The 20,339-nt window shown below is 41.7% G+C and overlaps 3 protein-coding genes across 6 annotated transcripts in view; 1 reads left to right on the top strand and 2 right to left on the bottom strand.

The window, feature by feature from the left end:
- Positions 1 to 9,270, bottom strand: part of LOC121576837 (xyloside xylosyltransferase 1-like) — a 106,491-nt gene extending 97,221 nt beyond the window's left edge. Inside the window, exons 1-2 of the mRNA XM_041890368.2 lie at positions 8,539 to 9,270; positions 6,982 to 7,680 (exon numbers count right to left, since the gene is read on the bottom strand). Of these exons, the coding sequence (XP_041746302.1) occupies positions 6,982 to 7,506 (525 nt within the window). The 5' untranslated portion in view covers positions 7,507 to 7,680; positions 8,539 to 9,270. The remainder of the gene's footprint in view (positions 1 to 6,981; positions 7,681 to 8,538) is intronic.
- A 165-nt stretch (positions 9,271 to 9,435) lies between these two features.
- LOC121576836 (serine/arginine-rich splicing factor 11) lies at positions 9,436 to 16,270 on the top strand. Of its 4 annotated transcripts, none has more exons than XM_041890363.1 (12): positions 9,436 to 9,730; positions 10,626 to 10,759; positions 12,651 to 12,760; positions 12,904 to 12,990; positions 13,151 to 13,200; positions 13,459 to 13,589; positions 13,795 to 13,876; positions 14,044 to 14,157; positions 14,272 to 14,361; positions 14,827 to 14,916; positions 15,031 to 15,205; positions 15,396 to 16,270. In XM_041890363.1, exons 1-12 carry the CDS (start codon positions 9,618 to 9,620, stop codon positions 15,597 to 15,599), a joined length of 1,380 nt encoding a protein of 459 aa, XP_041746297.1. In that variant the 5' UTR covers positions 9,436 to 9,617; the 3' UTR covers positions 15,600 to 16,270. The 4 variants fall into 4 exon arrangements, with proteins under 4 accessions (XP_041746297.1, XP_041746299.1, XP_041746298.1 ...); XM_041890365.1 differs by lacking the exon at positions 9,436 to 9,730 and adding an exon at positions 12,294 to 12,413 and having other exon boundaries at positions 10,667 to 11,662; XM_041890364.1 differs by lacking the exon at positions 9,436 to 9,730 and adding an exon at positions 12,294 to 12,413 and having other exon boundaries at positions 10,667 to 11,828.
- A 60-nt stretch (positions 16,271 to 16,330) lies between these two features.
- LOC121576834 (ankyrin repeat domain-containing protein 13C) overlaps positions 16,331 to 20,339 on the bottom strand; it is a 64,347-nt gene continuing 60,338 nt past the window's right edge. The window contains exons 10-13 of the mRNA XM_041890362.2: positions 19,589 to 19,668; positions 18,666 to 18,764; positions 18,189 to 18,289; positions 16,331 to 18,042 (exon numbers count right to left, since the gene is read on the bottom strand). Coding sequence (XP_041746296.1) covers positions 17,912 to 18,042; positions 18,189 to 18,289; positions 18,666 to 18,764; positions 19,589 to 19,668 — 411 coding nt within the window. The 3' untranslated portion in view covers positions 16,331 to 17,911. The remainder of the gene's footprint in view (positions 18,043 to 18,188; positions 18,290 to 18,665; positions 18,765 to 19,588; positions 19,669 to 20,339) is intronic.

The following is a 20,339-nucleotide window of genomic DNA, read 5'->3' as shown; positions in this document are numbered from 1 at the left end:
CACACGCTTTTTCAGTTCTGCCCACACATTTTCTATAGGCTTGAGGCCAGGGCTTTGTGAAGGCCACTCCAATACCTTGATTTTGCTGTCCTTAAGCCATTTTGCCACAACTTTGGAAGTATGATTGGGGTCATTGTCCATTTGGAAGACCCATTTGCGACCAAGCTTTAACTTCCTGACTGATGTCTTGAGATGTTGCTTCATAATTTTCCTTCCTCATGATGCCATCTATTTTGTGAAGTGGACCAGTCCCTCCTGCAGCAAAGCACCCCCACAGCATGATGCTGCCACCCCCGTGCTTCACGGTTGGGATGGTGTTCTTCGGCTTGCAAGCATCTCCCTTTTTCCTCCAAACATAACGATAGTCATTATGGCCAAACAGTTATATTTTTGTTTAATCAGACCAGAGGACATTTCTCCAAAAAGTATGATCTTTGTCCCCATGTGCAGTTGCAAACCGTAGTCTGGCTTTTTTATGGCGGTTTTGGAGCAGTGGCTTCTTCCTTGCTGAGCGGCCTTTCAGGTTATGTCGATATAGGACACGTTTTACTGTGGATATTGATACTTTTGTACCGGTTTCCTCCAGCATCTTCACAAGGTCCTTTGCTGTTGTTCTGGGATTGATTTGCACTTTTCGCATCAAAGTACATTCATCTCTAGGAGACAGAACGCGTCTCCTTCCTGAGCGGTATGACGGCTGTGTGGTCCCATGGTGTTTATACTTGCATACTATTGTTTGCACAGATGAACGTGGTACCTTCAGGCATTTGGAAATTGCTCCCAAGGATGAACCAGACTTGTGGAGGTCTACAAATGTTTTTCTGAGGTCTTGGCTGATTTCTTTTGATTTTCCCATGATGTCAAGCAAAGAGGCACTGAGTTTGAAGGTAGGCCTTGAAATACATCCACAGGTAAACCTCCAATTGACTCAAATGATGTCAATTAGCCTATCAGAAGCTTCTAAAGCCATGAAATCATTTTCTGGAATTTTCCAAGCTGTTTAAAGGCACAGTCAACTTAGTGTATGTAAGCTTCTGACCCACTGGAATTGTGATACAGTGAATTATAAGTGAAATAATCTGTCTGTAAACAATTGTTGGAAAAAATTACCTGTGTCATGCACAAAGTAGATGTCCTAACCGACTTGCCAAAACTATAGTTTGTTAACAAGAAATTTGTGGAGTGGTTGAAAAACGAGTTTTAATTACTCCAACCTAAGTGTATGTAAACTTCCGACTTCAACTGTATATCTGCCTAACAACTGGGCTATACACCAGCAAACACAACACTGAATTTAGTAAGAATAATTAAAAAGTCAGACTAAGCAAAGCACATTTTCCAGTGTGAGTGACTGACAGACAAGTGAGAAAACCCAAAATGGTGACATATTTCAAAATCAATCAAATGTTATTTCACATGCGCCGAATAAAATGAAATGAAATGCTTACTTATGAGTTCTTTCCCAACAATGCAGAGTTAAAAAGTAAGAAACATTTGCTAAATAAAAAAAAGAAATAGTAACACAAAATAACAATAACAAGGCTATACAAGGAGTACCGGTACTGAGTCAATGTGCAGGGGTAAGAAGTATACTGAACAAAAATATAAAAACGCAACATGCAACAATTTCTAAGATTTTACTAAGTTACAGTTCATAGAAGGATATCAGACAATTGAAATAAATTCATCAGGCCCTAATCTATGGATTTCACATGACTGGGCAGGGGCGCAGCCATGGGTCGGCCTTGGAAGGGCATAGGCCCACCCACTTGGGAACCAGGTCTACACAGTGGGGAGCCAGGCCCAGCCAATCAGAATACGTTTTCCCCACAAAAGGGCTTTATTACAGACAGAAATACTCCTCAGCAGCCCCCTCCCCCTCCTCAGACAATCCCACAGGTTCTGGTCCTGGGCTAGATTGGTTACACGTGGTCTGCGGTTGTGAGGCCAGTTGGATGTACTGCTTATGGTAGAGAAATGAACATTAAACTCTCTGGCAACAACTCTGGTGGACATGCCAATTGCATGCTCCCTCAACTTGAGACATCTGTGGCATTGTGTTGTGTGACAAAACTGCACATTTTAGAGTGGCCTTTTATTGTCCACAGCACAAGGTGCACCTGTGTAATGATCAAGCAGTTTAATCAGCTTCTTGATATGTCACACTTGTCAGGTGGATGGATTATCTTGGCAAAGGAGAAATGCTCACTAACAGGGATATAAACAAATTTGTGCACAAAATTAGAGAAATAAGCTTTTTGTGTGTATGGAAAATGTCTGGGACCTTTTATTTTAGCTCATGAAAAATGGGACCAACACTTTACATGTTGCATTAATATTTTTGTTCAGTATAGTTGGGGTAATTTATGTAATATGTACATGTAGTTAGGGGTAAAAGTGACTAGGATAGATAATAAACAGAGTAGCAGCAGCGTATGTGAAGAGTGTGAAAGAGTGTCTGTGTGTGTGTGTGTGTTTGGTGTCAATATGCATGTGTGTGTTTTGTGAGTGTGAGTGTGTGTGTGTGTGTGTGTGTTGGAGTGTCAGTGTAGTATGTGGGTAGAGTCCAGTGAGTGTGCATAGAGCCAGTGCAGGAGAGTCCGTGCATACAGAAGTGGGTCAACGCAACTAGTCCTGTACAGCTTGCCGTGCGGTAGCAGAGATTGTGACTTGGGTGGCTGGAGTCTGACAATTTTTAAAGCCTTCTTCTGACACCGCCTGGTATGGAGTTCATGGATGTCAGGGAGCTCAGCCCCAGTGATGTACTGGGCTGTACGCACTACCCTCTGTATATGTAGCGCCTTAAGGTCGGATGCCAGGCAGTTGCCATACCAAGCGGTGATGCAGCCAGTCAAGATTCTCTCAATGGTGCAGCTGTAGAACTTTGAGGATCTGAGGGCCATTGTCAAATCTTTTCATCTTTCCAGTCACCTTGTTGGGTAGAGAATAACAGTTTCCTATCCAAATCAGTCAAACATCCGCTTTGTTGAGAAGAATGTTTTCAATTTTAAAAAGCCATTTAGGGCTAACTATGCAGCTAACGTTAGCTAGATAAATCATGCCTCAACTCAAAATAAAACATACAAAAACACAAGAATCGGAATGTTAAATACAAAATCAGTTAATAAGAACTGAATTTGGGCAGCTATTTGGTTCTGTCCAGCTGCACTGGTTTGAGAAGGGAAGCCCACATTGAGCAAAGCTTCCTCTCAGCTTTTCCTGGCTGGCTAGCTGACTCCAGTCCACTGAACAGGGGGACTAGGGTCACGGACGGTCACCCCTCTATGTCATGAGAGCCTGCAGTAAACCATTGGTGATCGTGGAAAGCCCCATGTCCTGTCCCATGCTTGTACCCATTGACAAACAAATCATAAGACACAAATCTGGGCAGAACCCATGGGACTAGGACTGGGCAAAACAAACAACGTTTTCCGTCAGAGCACATGGACTGCTCTAGCGTCAACGAGGCCACACAAGCATATACACGTACGCAAGCACACACACGCTTGTTACAGTGCGTGTAACTCATACATACATGCATGTCTGTGGGTATGTGCGTGTGGGTCAGAGATGATGTAATAAGCATGGTCCCCTGCGGAGGGATCGTATGAGATGTTTTGTTTGGTTCACAGGGGTCTCGGACAATGTTTTGTCACTAAACAGTCAGGGAGTCACGGAAGGGTTTACATAACTACTGTCCTGTGTTGACGCTACTGAGAGATGTATAATTAAAGAAACGAGGTGAGGATTTGCAGACAAGCCTGTCAACATGCTCACAGGCCATCGCAGTTCACAGCCATCCCATTAGTGACTGTGCAGGATGTGTGTGTGTGTCATAGAGAGAGTTATTTGTTTCTGTGGTGGAAGCTGAATATTCATTTTTCATTTAATTCTGCATGTTCGAAACCACTGTGTTAGTCTGTATGAATATATATACAGTACGAGTCAAAAGTTTGGACACACCTACTCATTCCAGGGTTTTTCTTTATTTTTTACTATTTTCTACATTGTAGAATAATAGTGAAGACATCAAAACTATGAAATAGCACATATGGAATCATGTAGTAACCAAAAAAGTGTTAAACAAATCAAAATATTGTAGATTCTTCAAATAGACACCCTTTGCCTTGATGACAGCTTTGCACACTCTTGACATTCTCTCAACCAGCTTCACCTGGAATGCTTTTCCAACAGTCTTGAAGGAGTTCCCACATATGCTGAGCACTTGTTGGCTGCTTTTCCTTCACTCTGCCGTCCGACTCATCCCAAACCATCTCAATTTGGTTGAGGTTGGGGGATTGTGAAGGCCAGGTCATGTGATGCAGCACTCAATCCCTATCCTTCTTGGTAAAATAGCCCTTACACAGCCTGGAGGTGTGTTAGGTCATTGTCCTGTTGAAAAACTAATGATAGTCCCACTAAGCCCAAACCAGATGGGATGACGTATCGCTGCAGAATGCAGTGGTAGCCATGCTGGTTAAGTGTGCCTTGAATTCAAAATAAAATCACAGACAGTGTCAACAGCATTTGTTTTTCAACAGGACAATGACCCAACACACCTCCAGGCTGTGTATAGGCTATTTGACCAAGAAGGAGAGTGATGGAGTGCTGCATCAGATCACCCGACCTCAACCCAATTGAGATGGTTTGGGATGAGTTGGACGGCAGAGTGAAGGAAAACCAGCCAACAAGTGCTCAGCATATGTGGGAACTCCTTCAAGACTGTTGGAAAAGCATTCCTCATGAAGGTGGTTGAGGAATGTTTGCAAAGCTGTCATCAAGGAAAAGGGTGGCTTTTTGAAGAATTATATTTTGATTTGTTTAACTGTTTTTTGGTTACTACATGATTCCATATGTGTTATTTCATAGTTTTGATGTCTTCACTATTATTCTACAATGTAGAAAATAGTCAAAATAAAGAAAAACCCTGGAATAAATAGGTGTCCAAACTTTTGACTGGTACTATATATATATATATATATATATATATATATATATATATATATATATATATACAGTGGGGAAAAAAGTATTTAGTCAGCCACCAATTGTGCAAGTTCTCCAACTTAAAAAGATGAGAGAGGCCTGTAATTTTCATCATAGGTACACGTCAACTATGACAGACAAAATGAGAAAAAAAATTCCAGGAAATCACATTGTAGGATTTTTTATGAATTTATTTGCAAATTATGGTGGAAAATAAGTATTTGGTCAATAACAAAAGTTTCTCAATACTTTGTTATATACCCTTTGTTGGCAATGACAGGTCAAACGTTTTCTGTAAGTCTTCACAAGGTTTTCACACACTGTTGCTGGTATTTTGGCCCATTCCTCCATGCAGATCTCCTCTAAAGCAGTGATGTTTCGGGGCTGTCGCTGGGCAACACAGACTTTCAACTCCCTCCAAAGATGTTCTATGGGGTTGAGATCTGGAGACTGGCTAGGCCACTCCAGGACCTTGAAATGCTTCTTACGAAGCCACTCCTTCGTTGCCCGGGCGGTGTGTTTGGGATCATTGTCATGCTGAAAGACCCAGCCACGTTTCATCTTCAATGCCCTTGCTGATGGAAGGAGGTTTTAACTCAAAATCTCACGATACATGGCCCCATTTATTCTTTCCTTTACACGGATCAGTCGTCCTGGTCCCTTTGCAGAAAAACAGCCCCAAAGCATGATGTTTCCACCCCCATGCTTCACAGTAGGTATGGTGTTCTTTAGATGCAACTCAGCATTCTTTGTCCTCCAAACACGACGAGTTGAGTTTTTACCAAAAAGCTATATTTTGGTTTCATCTGACCATATGACATTCTCCCAATCCTCTTCTGGATCATCCAAATGCACTCTAGCAAACTTCAGACGGGCCTGGACATGTACTGGCTTAAGCAGGGGGACACGTCTGGCACTGCAGGATTTGAGTCCCTGGCGGCGTAGTGTGTTACTGATGGTAGGCTTTGTTACTTTGGTCCCAGCTCTCTGCAGGTCATTCACTAGGTCCCCCCGTGTGGTTCTGGGATTTTTGCTCACCGTTCTTGTGATCATTTTGACCCCACAGGGTGAGATCTTGCGTGGAGCCCCAGATCGAGGGAGATTATCAGTGGTCTTGTATGTCTTCCATTTCCTAATAATTGCTCCCACAGTTGATTTCTTCAAACCAAGCTGCTTACCTATTGCAGATTCAGTCTTCCCAGCCTGGTGCAGGTCTACAATTTTGTTTCTGGTGTCCTTTGACAGCTCTTTGGTCTTGGCCATAGTGGAGTTTGGAGTGTGACTGTTTGAGGTTGTGGACAGGTGTCTTATATACTGATAACAAGTTCAAACAGGTGCCATTAATACAGGTAACGAGTGGAGGACAGAGGAGCCTCTTAAAGAAGAAGTTACAGGTCTGTGAGAGCCAGAAATCTTGCTTGTTTGTAGGTGACCAAATACTTATTTTCCACCATAATTTGCTAATAAATTCATAAAAAATCCTACAATGTGATTTTCTGGAGAGAAAAATTCTCAATTTGTCTGTCATAGTTGACGTGTACCTATGATGAAAATTACAGGCCTCTCTCATCTTTTTAAGTGGGAGAACATGCACAATTGGTGGCTGACTAAATACTTTTTTCCCCCACTGTATATCTCACACACATACATATAGATAGATAGATACATACATTAGGTACAGCTTAATTATCCCATTGGCTGAAAAAAAAGCAGAAGAGGGGGATTTCTAAACTGTAAGATATTTTGGAAGAGCAACACTGCCCCCCTGTGTCAAAGATCAAAACTATTCACAGTGCATTTGTGCACTCACCCGCAAGTACGCTCCTCCAAACAAGGCCTGTGTTGTTTGCCAGTTGAGGGATTAAGCCTATTTTTAAAGGTTTAAACTCTAGACTCCACAGTATAGGACTAACATTCCATGTAACACAAGCACACACACTGACCGGTGAGTGGTCATCCTTGTAGGAGATGCATCAGGGCACCAAACAGACTTACCTCATACTGAAACGTTCCGACGAGGAGCAGCTCTGGGAGCATCCTCTCGCCCAGCTCTCGGCTGGCCTCATCGCTCACAAAATGAAGGACCAGCACCTCTTCGTCCAGGAAGAGGCCGTATTTCGCCATGGATAACATGGCCACCCGGAACTTCTCCTGCAGGCTTCGGCTCTTGTCCACCTTGGTGAACATCATGAGGGCATGGTAGTACTGGCTGACCTCATGTCCACTGTCCGCCCTCCTAGCCCTAACTTCGCCCTCCTCCTCCCCATCCCTCACCACCTCTCCTCCCTCAGGGTGCATCAGCCTGGTGTCCAGGGAAAGGTCTGCATCGTTCCGGTTGGCGTTGTGGCTGGCCTGGGTCTGCTTGATGCGCTTGGTGGTGCTGGAGAAATCATGCCTCTCCGAGCCAAAGAAGTAGAAGGCTACAACGGCCAGCGCTGCTGTGAGGAGGAGGACAAACTGATAGGACCTGAAGGTGCTGACTCTACCCATAGTGTTGACTAGAACCCTCAGGATACCCATGCTGTAACTCCCACAGATGAGTGCAGAAGCCCTGTTATTGTCACAGCTCGTAGAATATGGGGATGAACCCTGAGTTTAACATGCTGGATCCTTCTTGTGCAGTGTTGGTTTCAGAAAGGAGCCATTCGTTTACTAGTCTTGTCCACACCCTGACAAGGTTGAGAAGTCATTTTCCTATAAAAGGAATGAATTACTAAGGTCAGTCTACCCCTTCAGAATGGTTTACCTTAGTTGAAATGTACAAAGTGTCCATTATTGTCACATGAAAGAAATCTGATGTGTAGCTACTGCAAAATAAATACATCCAGAATACAAAGTAGCTGAATCACATTCAAAAATTTCATATTCAAAAAAATAAATAAAAAAAACAGCAATTCTTGCAACAACAGCAGAAATTGTGTGAAAAGATGGGAGCTTTTCGTGCAATCAATGTTTTCACATGCATGCATTGTTTTGAAATCCCTGCAAATTTGGCCACCATGTTCTCCAGCATGCAATGACCTAGCCCAAGATGTACTCTTAAGGAGCCTAACGTTACCATTACTCCTGAAGGTCCAAGGACCTTACATGTTATTTTCAGAGGCAGACTGGTTCTGGCAGACAAAACAGCCAAATACTCCATCTAAACGTGAATCAATTCTCAATTGCGATACGGTTCTAGAAACATAAATCACTTTACTTTCATATCACATCAACATAATTTCACAAATGCAAAATACACACTCACTGTTTTAACCGGCTTTACCACAGTTGCAGCCGACAGTATTTGCTACTATGAAAGATAAGATCCTTATGCTTCCAAAATCGTACCGCAAGCGATGTGTATTCATGTTCAGACCGAGCTTTGGGACTCTTAACAAAACTCCCCCGTACAGAAGACGCTTTCCTCCAATGACTTATGTGTAATGGAATGGAACTGAGAGTCATGATCAAGGGCGAGCAATGACCATGCATGCAACCGAGTAAAGAACACTAAGAAAAAGCAACAACAAAAAAGATTTTCAAGAAAACAGTACACATTTATTCACTCACCATGTTGGTGTTGGAGAACTCTCGATACAGAGAAAGTTGTGACAGTTGAGTTGGAGCAAGTAGACTGGTAGCAAGGACAGTACAGTCAAATATTTTTATAACTAAACCTCATTGTTCTATCTGTGGTACAGTATTAGCAAGCTAGCTAATACTAGCTCTACTAAAGATTCACATTTGGAAGCAACAGGTTTGTACAGACAAAGTACATGTCACGAACGCGGTGAGGACTGCAAATTATTCCACTGGTTACTATATAGCTTGTCAACTTCAAATAAAAAAAAACATTTCCATAGAATTGGTAATCAGACATTAGATCATATGTTTTGTAGCTAGCTTGCCACACTAATCTAAACGCCACTTCCGGTGATGACGTCTAAATCGATCCCCCTAGATTGATGCCGCGTTCACACAACTGGGAACTCAGAAATCTCAGACTTCCGACTTTAGTGCATTCAAAACAACTGGGAACTCGAATAAAAACGAGCTCCGAATGGGATAAATCGTTTTGAAAGGTTTTGAAAGGTCATCCAACTCGGAATTCCAAGTCGGGAACTCGGGCCTCTTTCTAGAGCTCCGATATTCCGACCTGAAGATCACTGACTTCATGATTTTACCACATATTTTTCAGAGTTCCCAGTTGTTTTGAACGCATCATTCACTTGCTTCTTCCGCTGACTGTTTTACGAAACCTGACAAAACACACAAGGTGATATCTAAGTAAGTAGCTACTATAAGTGAAACAGTATACAAGAAGAGTTAATGGTTAATTAGGGAACAATTTCTTTGGAAAAACAGAATTTGCCATACCACCAGTACGTCATCACTGCCACGCCTATCATACGGAGGGCGGGTAGGCCATATGACTGAATCAAGAAGACCTAACTATGTGACAATATATTCTAGCTAATGGCGGTGGGAATTCAATTGTGTGTAGCAGCTAGCTAGTGAAAATTATGACATTTTTTTATGTTTGCTTGACAGCACAATTCTATTTTAAGTTCTTTAGATGCTAATTTAGCTGGGTTGTTACATCTAGCTTGACCTTTGTGCGTTTCAAATTGACAAACTAGTCGTGGAAAATGACGAACGTTATTCAAGTGACAAATGTATCTCCGAGCACCACCTCCGAACAGATGAGAACTCTCTTCGGATTTCTTGGAAATATTGAAGAGCTCAAGTTATTTCCACCTGAGTGAGTATTCTGAATATGAAACAATTTAGTTAGCTAGTTAGCAACATAGCTAACTACATTTTCCATAACAAAATTGGCCATAGTCCTGTTTGGGGCCTATGCGGCTATAGTGAACCTAACCTTAACTAGCATAGCACACTCGCGCCACTGATACAGATGAGCCTAGCTCGCGCCTACTTGGCTGTTCGCTCGCAATTTAGTTAACGATGGATGAAGGTTACCTAGGTAATTTTCTAGTAAATGCTGCTGCATCAAGTTTAATGGAGACGGATATCTACGAACTCTTGCCCACACTGCCTATATAGAACATTAGCCAACTAAGAGAAACGGCTAGCTAGTAAACTAGCTCAATAATGCTAACTACCGAATAGCAAAGCAGGCCTACAGTGCAGTCAATTGTAGTTGACCCATAGAATTAGAATACTTTATTATAAATTGTTATAATATTAATGTTATTAATTATTATAATATTATTTATTAGTAATTTAATAGGATCTCCTGAGTTGACCAAACTGGACGCAGAAGCTGTTTTGTATCTTTGAATTACCCTCGCTATGCTATGAAAATAAATGGCTCCATTGAATAACCGTGCAGGGTAAGTTAGTAGGAGCTAGCCTAATTGATGTGTTCTGTGCTTTGCTGTTTTTCACCTGTCGAATTACACCTGGCTGCACTGCAGTTAAGGTAGGAATTAGGAGACATCTTGATCATCCCTCTGAAGCGATCGTGTTAATTAATCTCTCTTCCCAATTGTAACTTAATTAGAAAAGTGATTATTGAGCATTTATGTTTTCAGGAAAAAACTATACTATTCATTGTTAGGACCTTGTTTATATTACCCTATGTCGAGAATCTGTTTGTATTTCTTGCACAACAAATTTGTATTTTCTTCCAGTGAATCTCCCTTGCCTGTGACTTCACGTGTCTGTTTTGTAAAGTTCCTTGAGTCAGAGTCGGTTGGAGTGTCCCAACATCTGACCAACACCGTCTTCGTGGACAGAGCCCTGATTGTTGTCCCATTCGCAGAAGGTTGGTGATCTTTGGCCTAAATCTAACGTTTTCCAACATAGTATATGAACTAACAAAGCTTAACCAAACCTGATGCTACATCCAAAACCATACACACTATTTGGATTGTTGATCAAATTTGTATTTAAAGTAAGATTAAATACACAAGTCTTACCAGAAATTGGAAATATACTAGGGGTAAAAGGGAATACATGTGTAATCTTGCTGTTCTAGTCTAGCATATCTTTTTTTTTTTTTAAACTTCTCTCTGTCATTTGTGTTGTGGTTTTCATAGTGGACAAGGCATTTGCAGAACCCCTTCCTTGCTGACTGAAAAGGGTCCTCTACAACCATCAGGATTTTAGACAAATAAATGGCAGCTTGGCTCACGAGCCCCTTCCCACTGTTGTTCTGCTGTAAAGATTAACTCTCTCTTTCTCTATGTCCAAGGCATTCTTTTCATTATAAGGGTAACCACTCAATGAACCATATCAATAGCTATCCCACATATCAACAATCTCTAATCTGGACACATAAGAGATTAAAGTAATCAAAGTTTGATGAAGGTCACAATCAGTAGTGGGTTTGCATCTAATCAACTAAAGGAAGCATACAAAGGTAAATTAACTGATTGCAGCTATGCATGCTAGAGTAGATTTGTATAGTACTAGGCCTACATCCATTTAGTTACTTCCAGCTACAGTCCTGGAAGATTCTGAACACCATTTTGGTCATGATTATGATGATTCACATGCTTATCTGTTTTTTTGGCCTTAACCCATCCAATTTGAATAGCTGTGTTTCACAGTCCTTTTATATATGTGCATCTCCTTTCCCACATATACTGCAGGTAAAATACGACTGGTTGTTGTTGCAGTGAAATGCTTTATAATGATCCTCTCCACTTGACTCTGAAAGGGTTCAGTAAGTCAAACATTTAACGGTGGTTTTTCTTTTTGTTGTTGTGTTTTACAGTTCTTTTTCCTGGTTCAGCCAGCCCTATATACCAGGCCCTGCTGAAAATGCCACCCAACAGTTTTGTCTTCTGCAGCTTATCCTGTTTCTCAAGTGTCCTTTCTGTCATTTCTCTGTAAATATGAAAAGTTGTTTGATTTAAAATTAGCTTAATTTCAGATTGCACACCCATGGATCATCTCATAAGATTTTCCTTTTTATTTAACTATTGTATAAGATTTTCCTTCAGCATTGGGCACCATTGTATTCAACCTTTTGCTGGCATTTTCCCTTATTTATAAGAGCCTACTCTGTACTTATTTTTTTCCTTGTCAGCATTTCTGTTAGTTGCAATTTAAGTTAAACTTTACAACACTGTACCTGGTGAAATACAGTAGCCAGTCAAACGTGTTGTAGGCTCTTTGGAAGAAAGAAGCCACCAGCAAAAGCCCAGAAACAGAATTTGGTGGAGCTTTTTTTATTTCTTAATGTACTGGTAATGGTAAGTGTTTGAGGCAAAAGTAATGAACTGTTCCCTGCTGTTGACGCCAAAATCATGAACTTTGTTTTCTGTATCTTGATGTTTTTGTGTGCTTTGTAGCGAAGCAGCCGACGCGTATCGCTTGTTCATAAAACATCTAATGAAACTTGAGAGCACATCCCACTGGACAACCGGCTGTGCTTGCTTACGTTTGGTTCATGACTTAAAAAACAAGTACAGGTGATACAATCTTGGCAGTGTTGACCACAGTGTGTATTGTGACTTTGTTCTCGTAGTAGTATTCTGAAATCATACTTAACAAGTCAGCGACCAACATTTTCAGACAACACAAAATGGAATATATGTCTTGCTACATATTGTGGTAAGAGTAGTTAGCCTGAGGTGGTTTGTCTGTGGCTCTGTTTGAGTGTGGTGGCTGTTTGTGGAGACCTGTGCTGATTCTGTGTTTTTCTCCAGGAGTGATTCCTGATGAGTCTAAAGCTCTGTCACTGCTGGCACCAGCGAATGCTGTGGCGGGATGCATGCCTGGAGGGGGCCTTCTCCCCACTCCAAATCATTTGGCGTCGGTAAGTGTTCTGCAAGGAGTGTGTATCTATTGGTGTTGTATTGAGACCTATTAACTGTAACCATGTAAGGCCCCATTTTTTTTCACAACAAAAAAAGTAGCTGGATGGAAGATTTGTCTGGTTTGTATCCCTTGTTCTGGCAGATGGGAGGCGTTCCTCTTTCAGCTCTCGGAAATCCCAACATGGATCCCATGGTTGCCATGGGCATGTCTGGCAACATGAACCCCCAGGTTGGACATGGCTACTTTCTATACCACTACTCTCTGTACTTTTAAAACGGCTGTAGGTTATAACATTAACAGCATAAGACCTTTTCCGATTTAATGACCTATTGGTCGAATTATCACATTATATATTTATATAGCTTTGCATTTATGTTCTCTATTTTAGGCCCTCTCTGCTGACTTTCTGAAGCTTATGCAATCCATGGATCCTACTAAGTAAGTATCACTCCCAATTCTAACCAGTCTAAATAATATTATTCTAACAGTTATTATTGAATATGCGGTAAAGTCATCCGTATTATTTATTTGTGACTAACTGGGTTTTATGTGGTCCTGTATGGCTACGTTGGTAGAGTATGGCGCTTGCACCGCCAGGGTTGTGGGTTTGATATCCAGGGCCAGCCATATGTAAAACGTGTGCTTTGGATAAAAGCGTCTGCTAAATTTCATTTATTATTATTTTGACCATTGCAGAATGAATCCAATGGCTGCTGGTATGATGGTTAATCATGGTATGAAGAATGACTCCAACAAGGATATGGAGGCTGCCATGAAGAGGGTCAGAGAGGCCCAGTCCCTCATCTCTGCAGCTATCGAGCCTGGAAGTGGGTTCTCACTAATTTAGGCCACTTATATTTGCAGTATTACCCTTGTGTTTTGACTGACTCATTCCTGTCTTCTATTGTGCTCTTCCTCGCATCTTCAGGATTTGTCGTTGTAATGTTACCGTTTGTTCTCACAGATTTGTGTTACATTGGAGTTTCCTGAACATTAATTCTTCCTTTGTTTAACTGGTAAATGTCATTGCAGATAAGAAAGACGACAAGCGCAAACATTCCCGCTCCAGCTCTCGGTCTCGGCGGAGGAGGTCCAGGTCTCGCTCTCGTCATAGGTGGGCCGCTGATGAGAAACTGCATATCTTAACTAAATAAGCAATTTTGGGCATGTGCTGAATGTTAGCCCCACTTTACCTGCATATTCATGAGTTGATATTGGCAAACTTGAGTTGTTTGAGTGCATGGATTAGTTGGGACAGCTAACGGTCTAATCTGATTGCAGGCGATCGAAGAGCAGGTCTCGGCGGAGGTCCCACTCAAGGAGCTGGAGGCGGTCGAAGAGCCCCCGCAGAAGGAAGTCCCACTCCAGAGAGAGGGGCAGACGCAGCAAATCCAGGTGTGTCCATCTAGTGTTTTATTCACAGCTGGGATCAGGAAAATGTGGTGCCTTATGTACCTGTATCAGGATTCCTTCAAATCATTGTTTGCCTTTTGTTTTTCCCGCTTGTAGGGATAAGAGGAAAGAGGAGAAATCTAAAAAGCGCTCCAAGACGCCGCCTAAGAGCTACAGCAGTACCAGGAGGTCTCGAAGCATCAGTCGGTGAGTGGTTTAAATACAGGAGGAGTCAGGATAGATTGACCTAAATGCATTGAACCCGCTTCATATTCTAGACATTTCAGGAATCCAAAGACAACCAGTGGAATGTAGGATTAAAGTAACTGTCCAGTGAATCTCACTTTTAAAAGTTCATTCTGTTAACCCAAATTATGTTGACTCATCCTATACTCATATTTGTGGCAAAAGCATGAATTGGAGAGAAAAAAGCACTACAAAACCCCACCTCAGACATGTATTTCAAACAGACCGTTTAAAGAAAAGGGTTGCTATTTCCTCAGAGGATTATGTCACCCTCCTGAGGATGAGCTGGCCAATCAGTGGTCTACTCACATGAATATTTGTAATGACCTGTTTACGCCCACACCATTCTAACATAGAAAAGCTGCTTTTTTCTCATATTGTAATTCATTGGTTTCCCTCGCATCTCTAATATCTGGTCTTCAACAGGAGACGTAGAAAAAGTCGCAGCACCTCTCGGTCACCAAAGAAGTCCAGGTCCCCAAAGAGGAAACTGTCCAGGTCCCCTTCCCCTAGGAGGTGAGTGTGGTACATAAGATGGTCCTCCTGGTTCAGTGCCACACTGGACTCCACAGTGCAGTAATCTGTAGGTGTACCTGTCTGTATTTAAACAATGGTTCTTGTCCCCCACAGGCACAAGAAGGACAAAAAGAAGGACAAAGAGCGAGAGAAGGACAGGGATCGCGAGAGGAAAGAGGTCAGAGACCGGAGCCGAGACGAAAGAGAACGATCCACCAGTAAGAAGAAGAGCAAAGACCAGGAGAAGGACCGCGACCGCAAATCTGACAGCGAGAAAGGAGATGTCAAGGTGTGCAACCACTGACTTTCCCTCATTAACGAGTCTCATTCTAATCATATCAGTTAAATGTCTATCGTAATTTTTATTTATTTTTTCTCCCTGGACTAGGCTTAAGATGTGTCCGGGGGAAAACCGACGCTGAATGTTGTCATGTCCTAACTGACCTGTTTCATTTGCCATTTATTCCTTTATTGCTCAGAGCTCTTTGCTCTTGCAGGTGACCAGGGATTATGATGAGGAGGAGCAGGGCTATGACAGCGGAAAAGAGGTAGAGGAGAGGAAGAGCGACTCTGATTCACCCCGGGAGGAGTCTGAAGAGAAGCCTGCAGAAGAGAGCGGCAACAGGTCCAAACAGAACGGAGATGACTGCCATGATGAGGACGACATGGAGATGAGCGACTGAGTGCGCTCAGAGAGACCCAGCCAGATGACCTCATAGATCACTCAAAACCTTAAATTAATACGTGCGGGTGTCTGCTGGTTTGTAGTCACATGTTAGAGACCAGTTCTCAAGACCGGTTAGGGAAAATCTTGTTCTGTTTGGAATAGCCAGTTTATTTCTGTCATGGACATGACCAGTGAGCATGTGTAGGAAGTTTGGCCCAAATGAGTACCTTTTGTAAAAGATGACATCGTTTTAAAAATGTCACATTGCTGTACTTTTTTAAGTTGAAGGGCCTGTTGAATGTGAGGGATTTTGAAAGCGGTTTCTATTTTTGTCCTCAAAGATTTTACTCATCTTGAACGTAGAGGAACTGTTTTCTCCTAAATGACTCACTGAATTGGTGTAAATTTAAACATTTTACAGGAAAGGGTTTGGTCCCCCGCTTACTCACTGTTAATCATATTTAGCCTGGTACCATTCTGTTTTTGGTGCAGTGCAGCTTTCTATTCTTTCTGTTGGAATCCTGATAAATTGACTTGATAAGTACTTAATACTGTTGTGACTAGTCATACCCTCTCACCCCTGTGACAATATACGGTAGATCAAAATGAGTGTTTGGATTATTATGAATACCCTGTACTGTCTGCAACATGTTTTACAAGGATCTAATAAAACTAGGTCTAAATGGCTATGGTGGGATATGTTCAATAGCCAGTTTTGAAATGCATGATAAACAAATGGTACACAAGTTCATTTAGATATGTGGACTTTTTTATTTTGGGGCTTTTATTTTTTAATATGAAAATAGTGTGGCAGGCTTTTACAAGGTCTATTGCTGTACAACGGACATGAAAAATGCATAAGTGTATACATTAGGGCCTGGCAGCTAAAGCCATGGTCAGGAGAAGTAAAAACATTCAGCACACAACAAAAAGTGACAAAAGCACACTTCCATTTGCAGCACTAACCAGTAGTACATGGAAGCTTGATGGAAAGGTTTATAATAAACACTGGCTACGTCAATAGGCCACCGATCAATGTAGGTAGAAAAATGAGTCAGAGTACAAAGCATTCTGCCATGTCTATTGCTGCTGTATTGATCACCCTCCAGCTCAGCGAACCCTGTTAGACGCAGAACCACATGAGCACCACTTCAGAGAAGTCCTATTTCATTCCTGAAGCAAGGCATAGTTGAGCTTATTGTTGGATTTGACCTTTTCCTCAAAACTAAAGAGCAACATTCTGCAATGTTCAGAAGCAAACAGGACTCGACTGAAACTGTTCTTGAAACAAATTAACACGACTGAAATCCTAACTGAGTCTGTATAATCTGAAGACTGCAACTGCCGAATAGTCCAGTCCTTGGACACAGTAAAACTCAAGGATGTAAGATCTCAGTGCTTTGTACACTTGGCTCACACATAGGTCTGTAGGGAACATGTCAACAAAGACTTGACTTAAGGATTTGGAGACTTTCACCAGCACAATATTCTATGTACAAAAATATCCATTGCCACCACGATACAAACCAATGACCTCTTGGGTGAACTCACATCAACTAACCTTTGCATAAAACTTCTGAAACTCTTCCTGTCATAGACCTCTACTCCCATATTAACACAAAAGAAAAAAAATTAAAATAGGTATTTACACCTTGCGCAGGGAAAGGCCTGGTTTTTCTTACCTGTAAAAAGTTAATTTACTTCGTACCTAAACATCTACAGATAACTTGTACTCTGAAAAAATGTACACCACCTGGTTCATTTCCATCAACTGAATTGTACAGTTTGTTACATAGTTTACAAAGGTAGAATATGAAAACAAGGCTTGTAATAACTTAATGCCACGCTTCCTGCCAGTCAAATAGGATAAGACAACTCTGATCTAGTACAACTAAAATTCCTAGCATTTCTATCATTGCTTCCAGGTGGATGTGTTTCAGATGCAGTACCAAAGGGTTGAGTATCGACTGGTGCAGTAGGTCCGCCCCTCTGCTGCCCAGGCCAACTCAGCCCAGTACGGACTGGCTGTAGTGCATCTAAACAGTGCCCAAAGTTCAGTGAAGCTACTCCAAACAAAGCTCTGGATAGTAGCTACTTGTTGTTTACAGTGGAACAGTATTTATTCTTCTCCACATACGTCCCACACAGTGAATTCAGTGCTTTACTACAGGTCAGTTAATCATAATCCCTTTATAAACATTACATACACAACATATTTCACTTACATTTAAAACCTCACCTACAATTTCCTTTTCTTCTCCTATGACAATTTGATGAAATATCAATGTCCTTTCATAGGTGACCACTTTCCGGTGTCAGCCGAAGGGGTTAAAGGTCAGGGAAGCGGCTGGGGTCCTCTTTGTACTCATTGGGAATGGTGAAGATGGACTGCTCAAACTCGTCGTAGCGGAACTCTTGAAAAGTCACCGTGGCCGTGATGGTTGGAAAGACAGGGATATCTGTGTGGGGAAACGAAAAAGAGAAACATGTTATAACATCATCATCAGGAAATAAATCTGGTCAGACAGTCAGTATACGTCCAACTGGATCTCTTTTACTGTACAATACATTTCCCTCTGACTAAGCAGTATACAATAGTACTTACCCAGCTTGACAGGGAAACCAGGAGGGAGTTTCATTTGAACAAACTCTCTGAGTTTATTAAAGTGCTTGAAGGGTGCTATCACCTCCAGAACGTTTAATAACCTGAAAATAAACAAGAAAGATCAGTCTTTCATTCTCACTCAATGAAGAATGCATGTCATGCATCACTTCATGCCAGAGAGTACTGCAGGCTACAGTCACTGGTACATTAAATTAGTGATGGGGGTAATAATAAGAAAACGAGGCCTCTGCACACCACATAAAAAGGAGGCTATCATGCACTTTGTGTCAATCAACCTATTTAGCCCAGAATAAGCTAAAACTAGGTTAACTTCATGTGAGCTTAATCTCAGATATCAATACTTCATGAATTATTTTTATGATATGTTATTATAATTAGTAAGTTATCCCGTTTGGCAACTACTGCTGTCTGGCTAGACTTCAAGGTCGTCTGGGGGTGATCGAAGAGGAGACTTACGATTCAATGCCCAGCGGGAAGTCTTGACTCATGGCTACGGTCGCTTTGAAGTTCTTCTTGCTCTCTTTGCATACCAGCTCTCTTCCTAGATGAGGCGCTCTGAAGGAGAAAAAGAGGGAGAATGTCTGTCAGAAAATGAGGTAAACACTTTTGAAAGAAAAGGAAGAAAGTCTTACTGTGTTCCTGAAAGTGAAATGACTGATGGGAGTGTATAGAAGCTCTGCACTTCAGTGACATCTAGAAAAACGTTTTTGTCCACACAATTTTGAAAATGTGTGTTAAAAATGGTATGGGTATAATGGCATGGCATTTGGGTCATTTGGGCAACAATTTTATAATTTGTCTTACAATAGAATACCCATTTTATGTGAGGAACCTGACTGCTAGGTGATTGAAGGGGGAAGCAGAAGCCTGTTGCTACTGAAACGGTCAACACTAGCTTCTATACCCACAGTCATAAATTGTAGAAATGGGCGGAGTTTATCTTCTTAAAATATTATTTGAAATCTAACCCTAATCTTAACCACACTTCTAACCTTATGCCTAACCCTAACCTTAAATTAAGACCAACAATTAAACATTTTTTGCCAATTTTGACTTTGTGGCTGTGGAAGCTAGTGGAAACTAATGAAACCCCATCAAGCCAATGGAACAAGACAGCTGAACTTGACAGTTCAAGGGTCAGGTTTCTCCAACAGAAAGTGGAACAGCTCTCCACAGCTTTAACTGATGAAGTAAGAGGATTGGCTTTAAATAGAACTATCCACCCACTCTCCCTGTCGTAACTGTGCATAAGTGATCCATCTGTCTGTCCTTCATTTAACCCTGTATGTAGACATGTGAGACTAACAATGAGTAAGAGTGCGTGTGAAAGAAAACTTGTGAAGTGTGGTGAGAAGTAAAAAAGTAATGGTCATGCATACTTTCCGTTCTCTGCGTTGATGTATTCCTCCCAGGAGATAGTGTTGGGTGAAGGGGCAGTTAGTGACTGTCGCCTCACAGGCTAAAGAGAAGGAAACCCAAATCATTGGCAAGGACAGACACCTGACAACACAAAGCTACACAGAACAAAGTCAAGATAAAAAAGTCCTACATAACAAACTGACTTCAAAGAACACAAACCAAAACACGGTCAGACAAAACAAACTGTACACTAAACGTTTTTTTAATTATTTTTTATGCTCTTCTGAAAAACGCTTCATTTTTTGCTAAGTTGTTTGTAACATTTCGCCTGTATCCACCTGAAATAAATTAGATGTAGGCTGCTGAGGACATGGGAGTGACAATCGTTGAGGTTGGAGCATAATCGATCATAGGGGGGATTGTGGGGACCAACCCAGACGACCAAGATCGACGACGACCAATTTCCTATGAGGAGCATATCTATGCTTACAATCATATCATGAGTAACCAGCTTAATTACTCACACCACAGGAGGCTGGTGGCACTTTAACTGGGGAGGACGGGCTCGTGGTAATGACTGGAGCGGAATAGGTGGAACGGTATCAAATACATCAAACACATGGTTTCCAGGTGTTTGATGCCATTCCATTAACGCCGTTCCGGCCATTATTATGAGCCGTTCCCCTTCAGCAGCCTCCTGTGACTCATAATTAACTTAACATGGTCTTAAAGTATACAAGTGTTTTCCATCTGCTGTTGGCCACTAGGGCT

This window comes from Coregonus clupeaformis, chromosome 11 (assembly GCF_020615455.1).
Source record: "Coregonus clupeaformis isolate EN_2021a chromosome 11, ASM2061545v1, whole genome shotgun sequence".
In the NCBI taxonomy this organism is placed as follows: domain Eukaryota; kingdom Metazoa; phylum Chordata; class Actinopteri; order Salmoniformes; family Salmonidae; genus Coregonus; species Coregonus clupeaformis.
Note: the sequence above shows the minus strand (reverse complement) of the source record. Positions and strands in the feature narration are given on the sequence as shown.

What these genes read in the sequence shown, in the direction of transcription:
- LOC121576836 (XM_041890363.1), top strand. Translation starts at nt 9,618, where the DNA reads ATGACGAACGTTATTCAAGTGACAAATGTATCTCCGAGCACCACCTCC. An exon ending in AGGTCTCGAAGCATCAGTCG is followed by an intron (nt 14,362 to 14,826) that starts GTGAGTGGTTTA and finishes GGTCTTCAACAG; the next exon opens with GAGACGTAGAAAAAGTCGCA. An exon ending in AGGTCCCCTTCCCCTAGGAG is followed by an intron (nt 14,917 to 15,030) that starts GTGAGTGTGGTA and finishes TGTCCCCCACAG; the next exon opens with GCACAAGAAGGACAAAAAGA.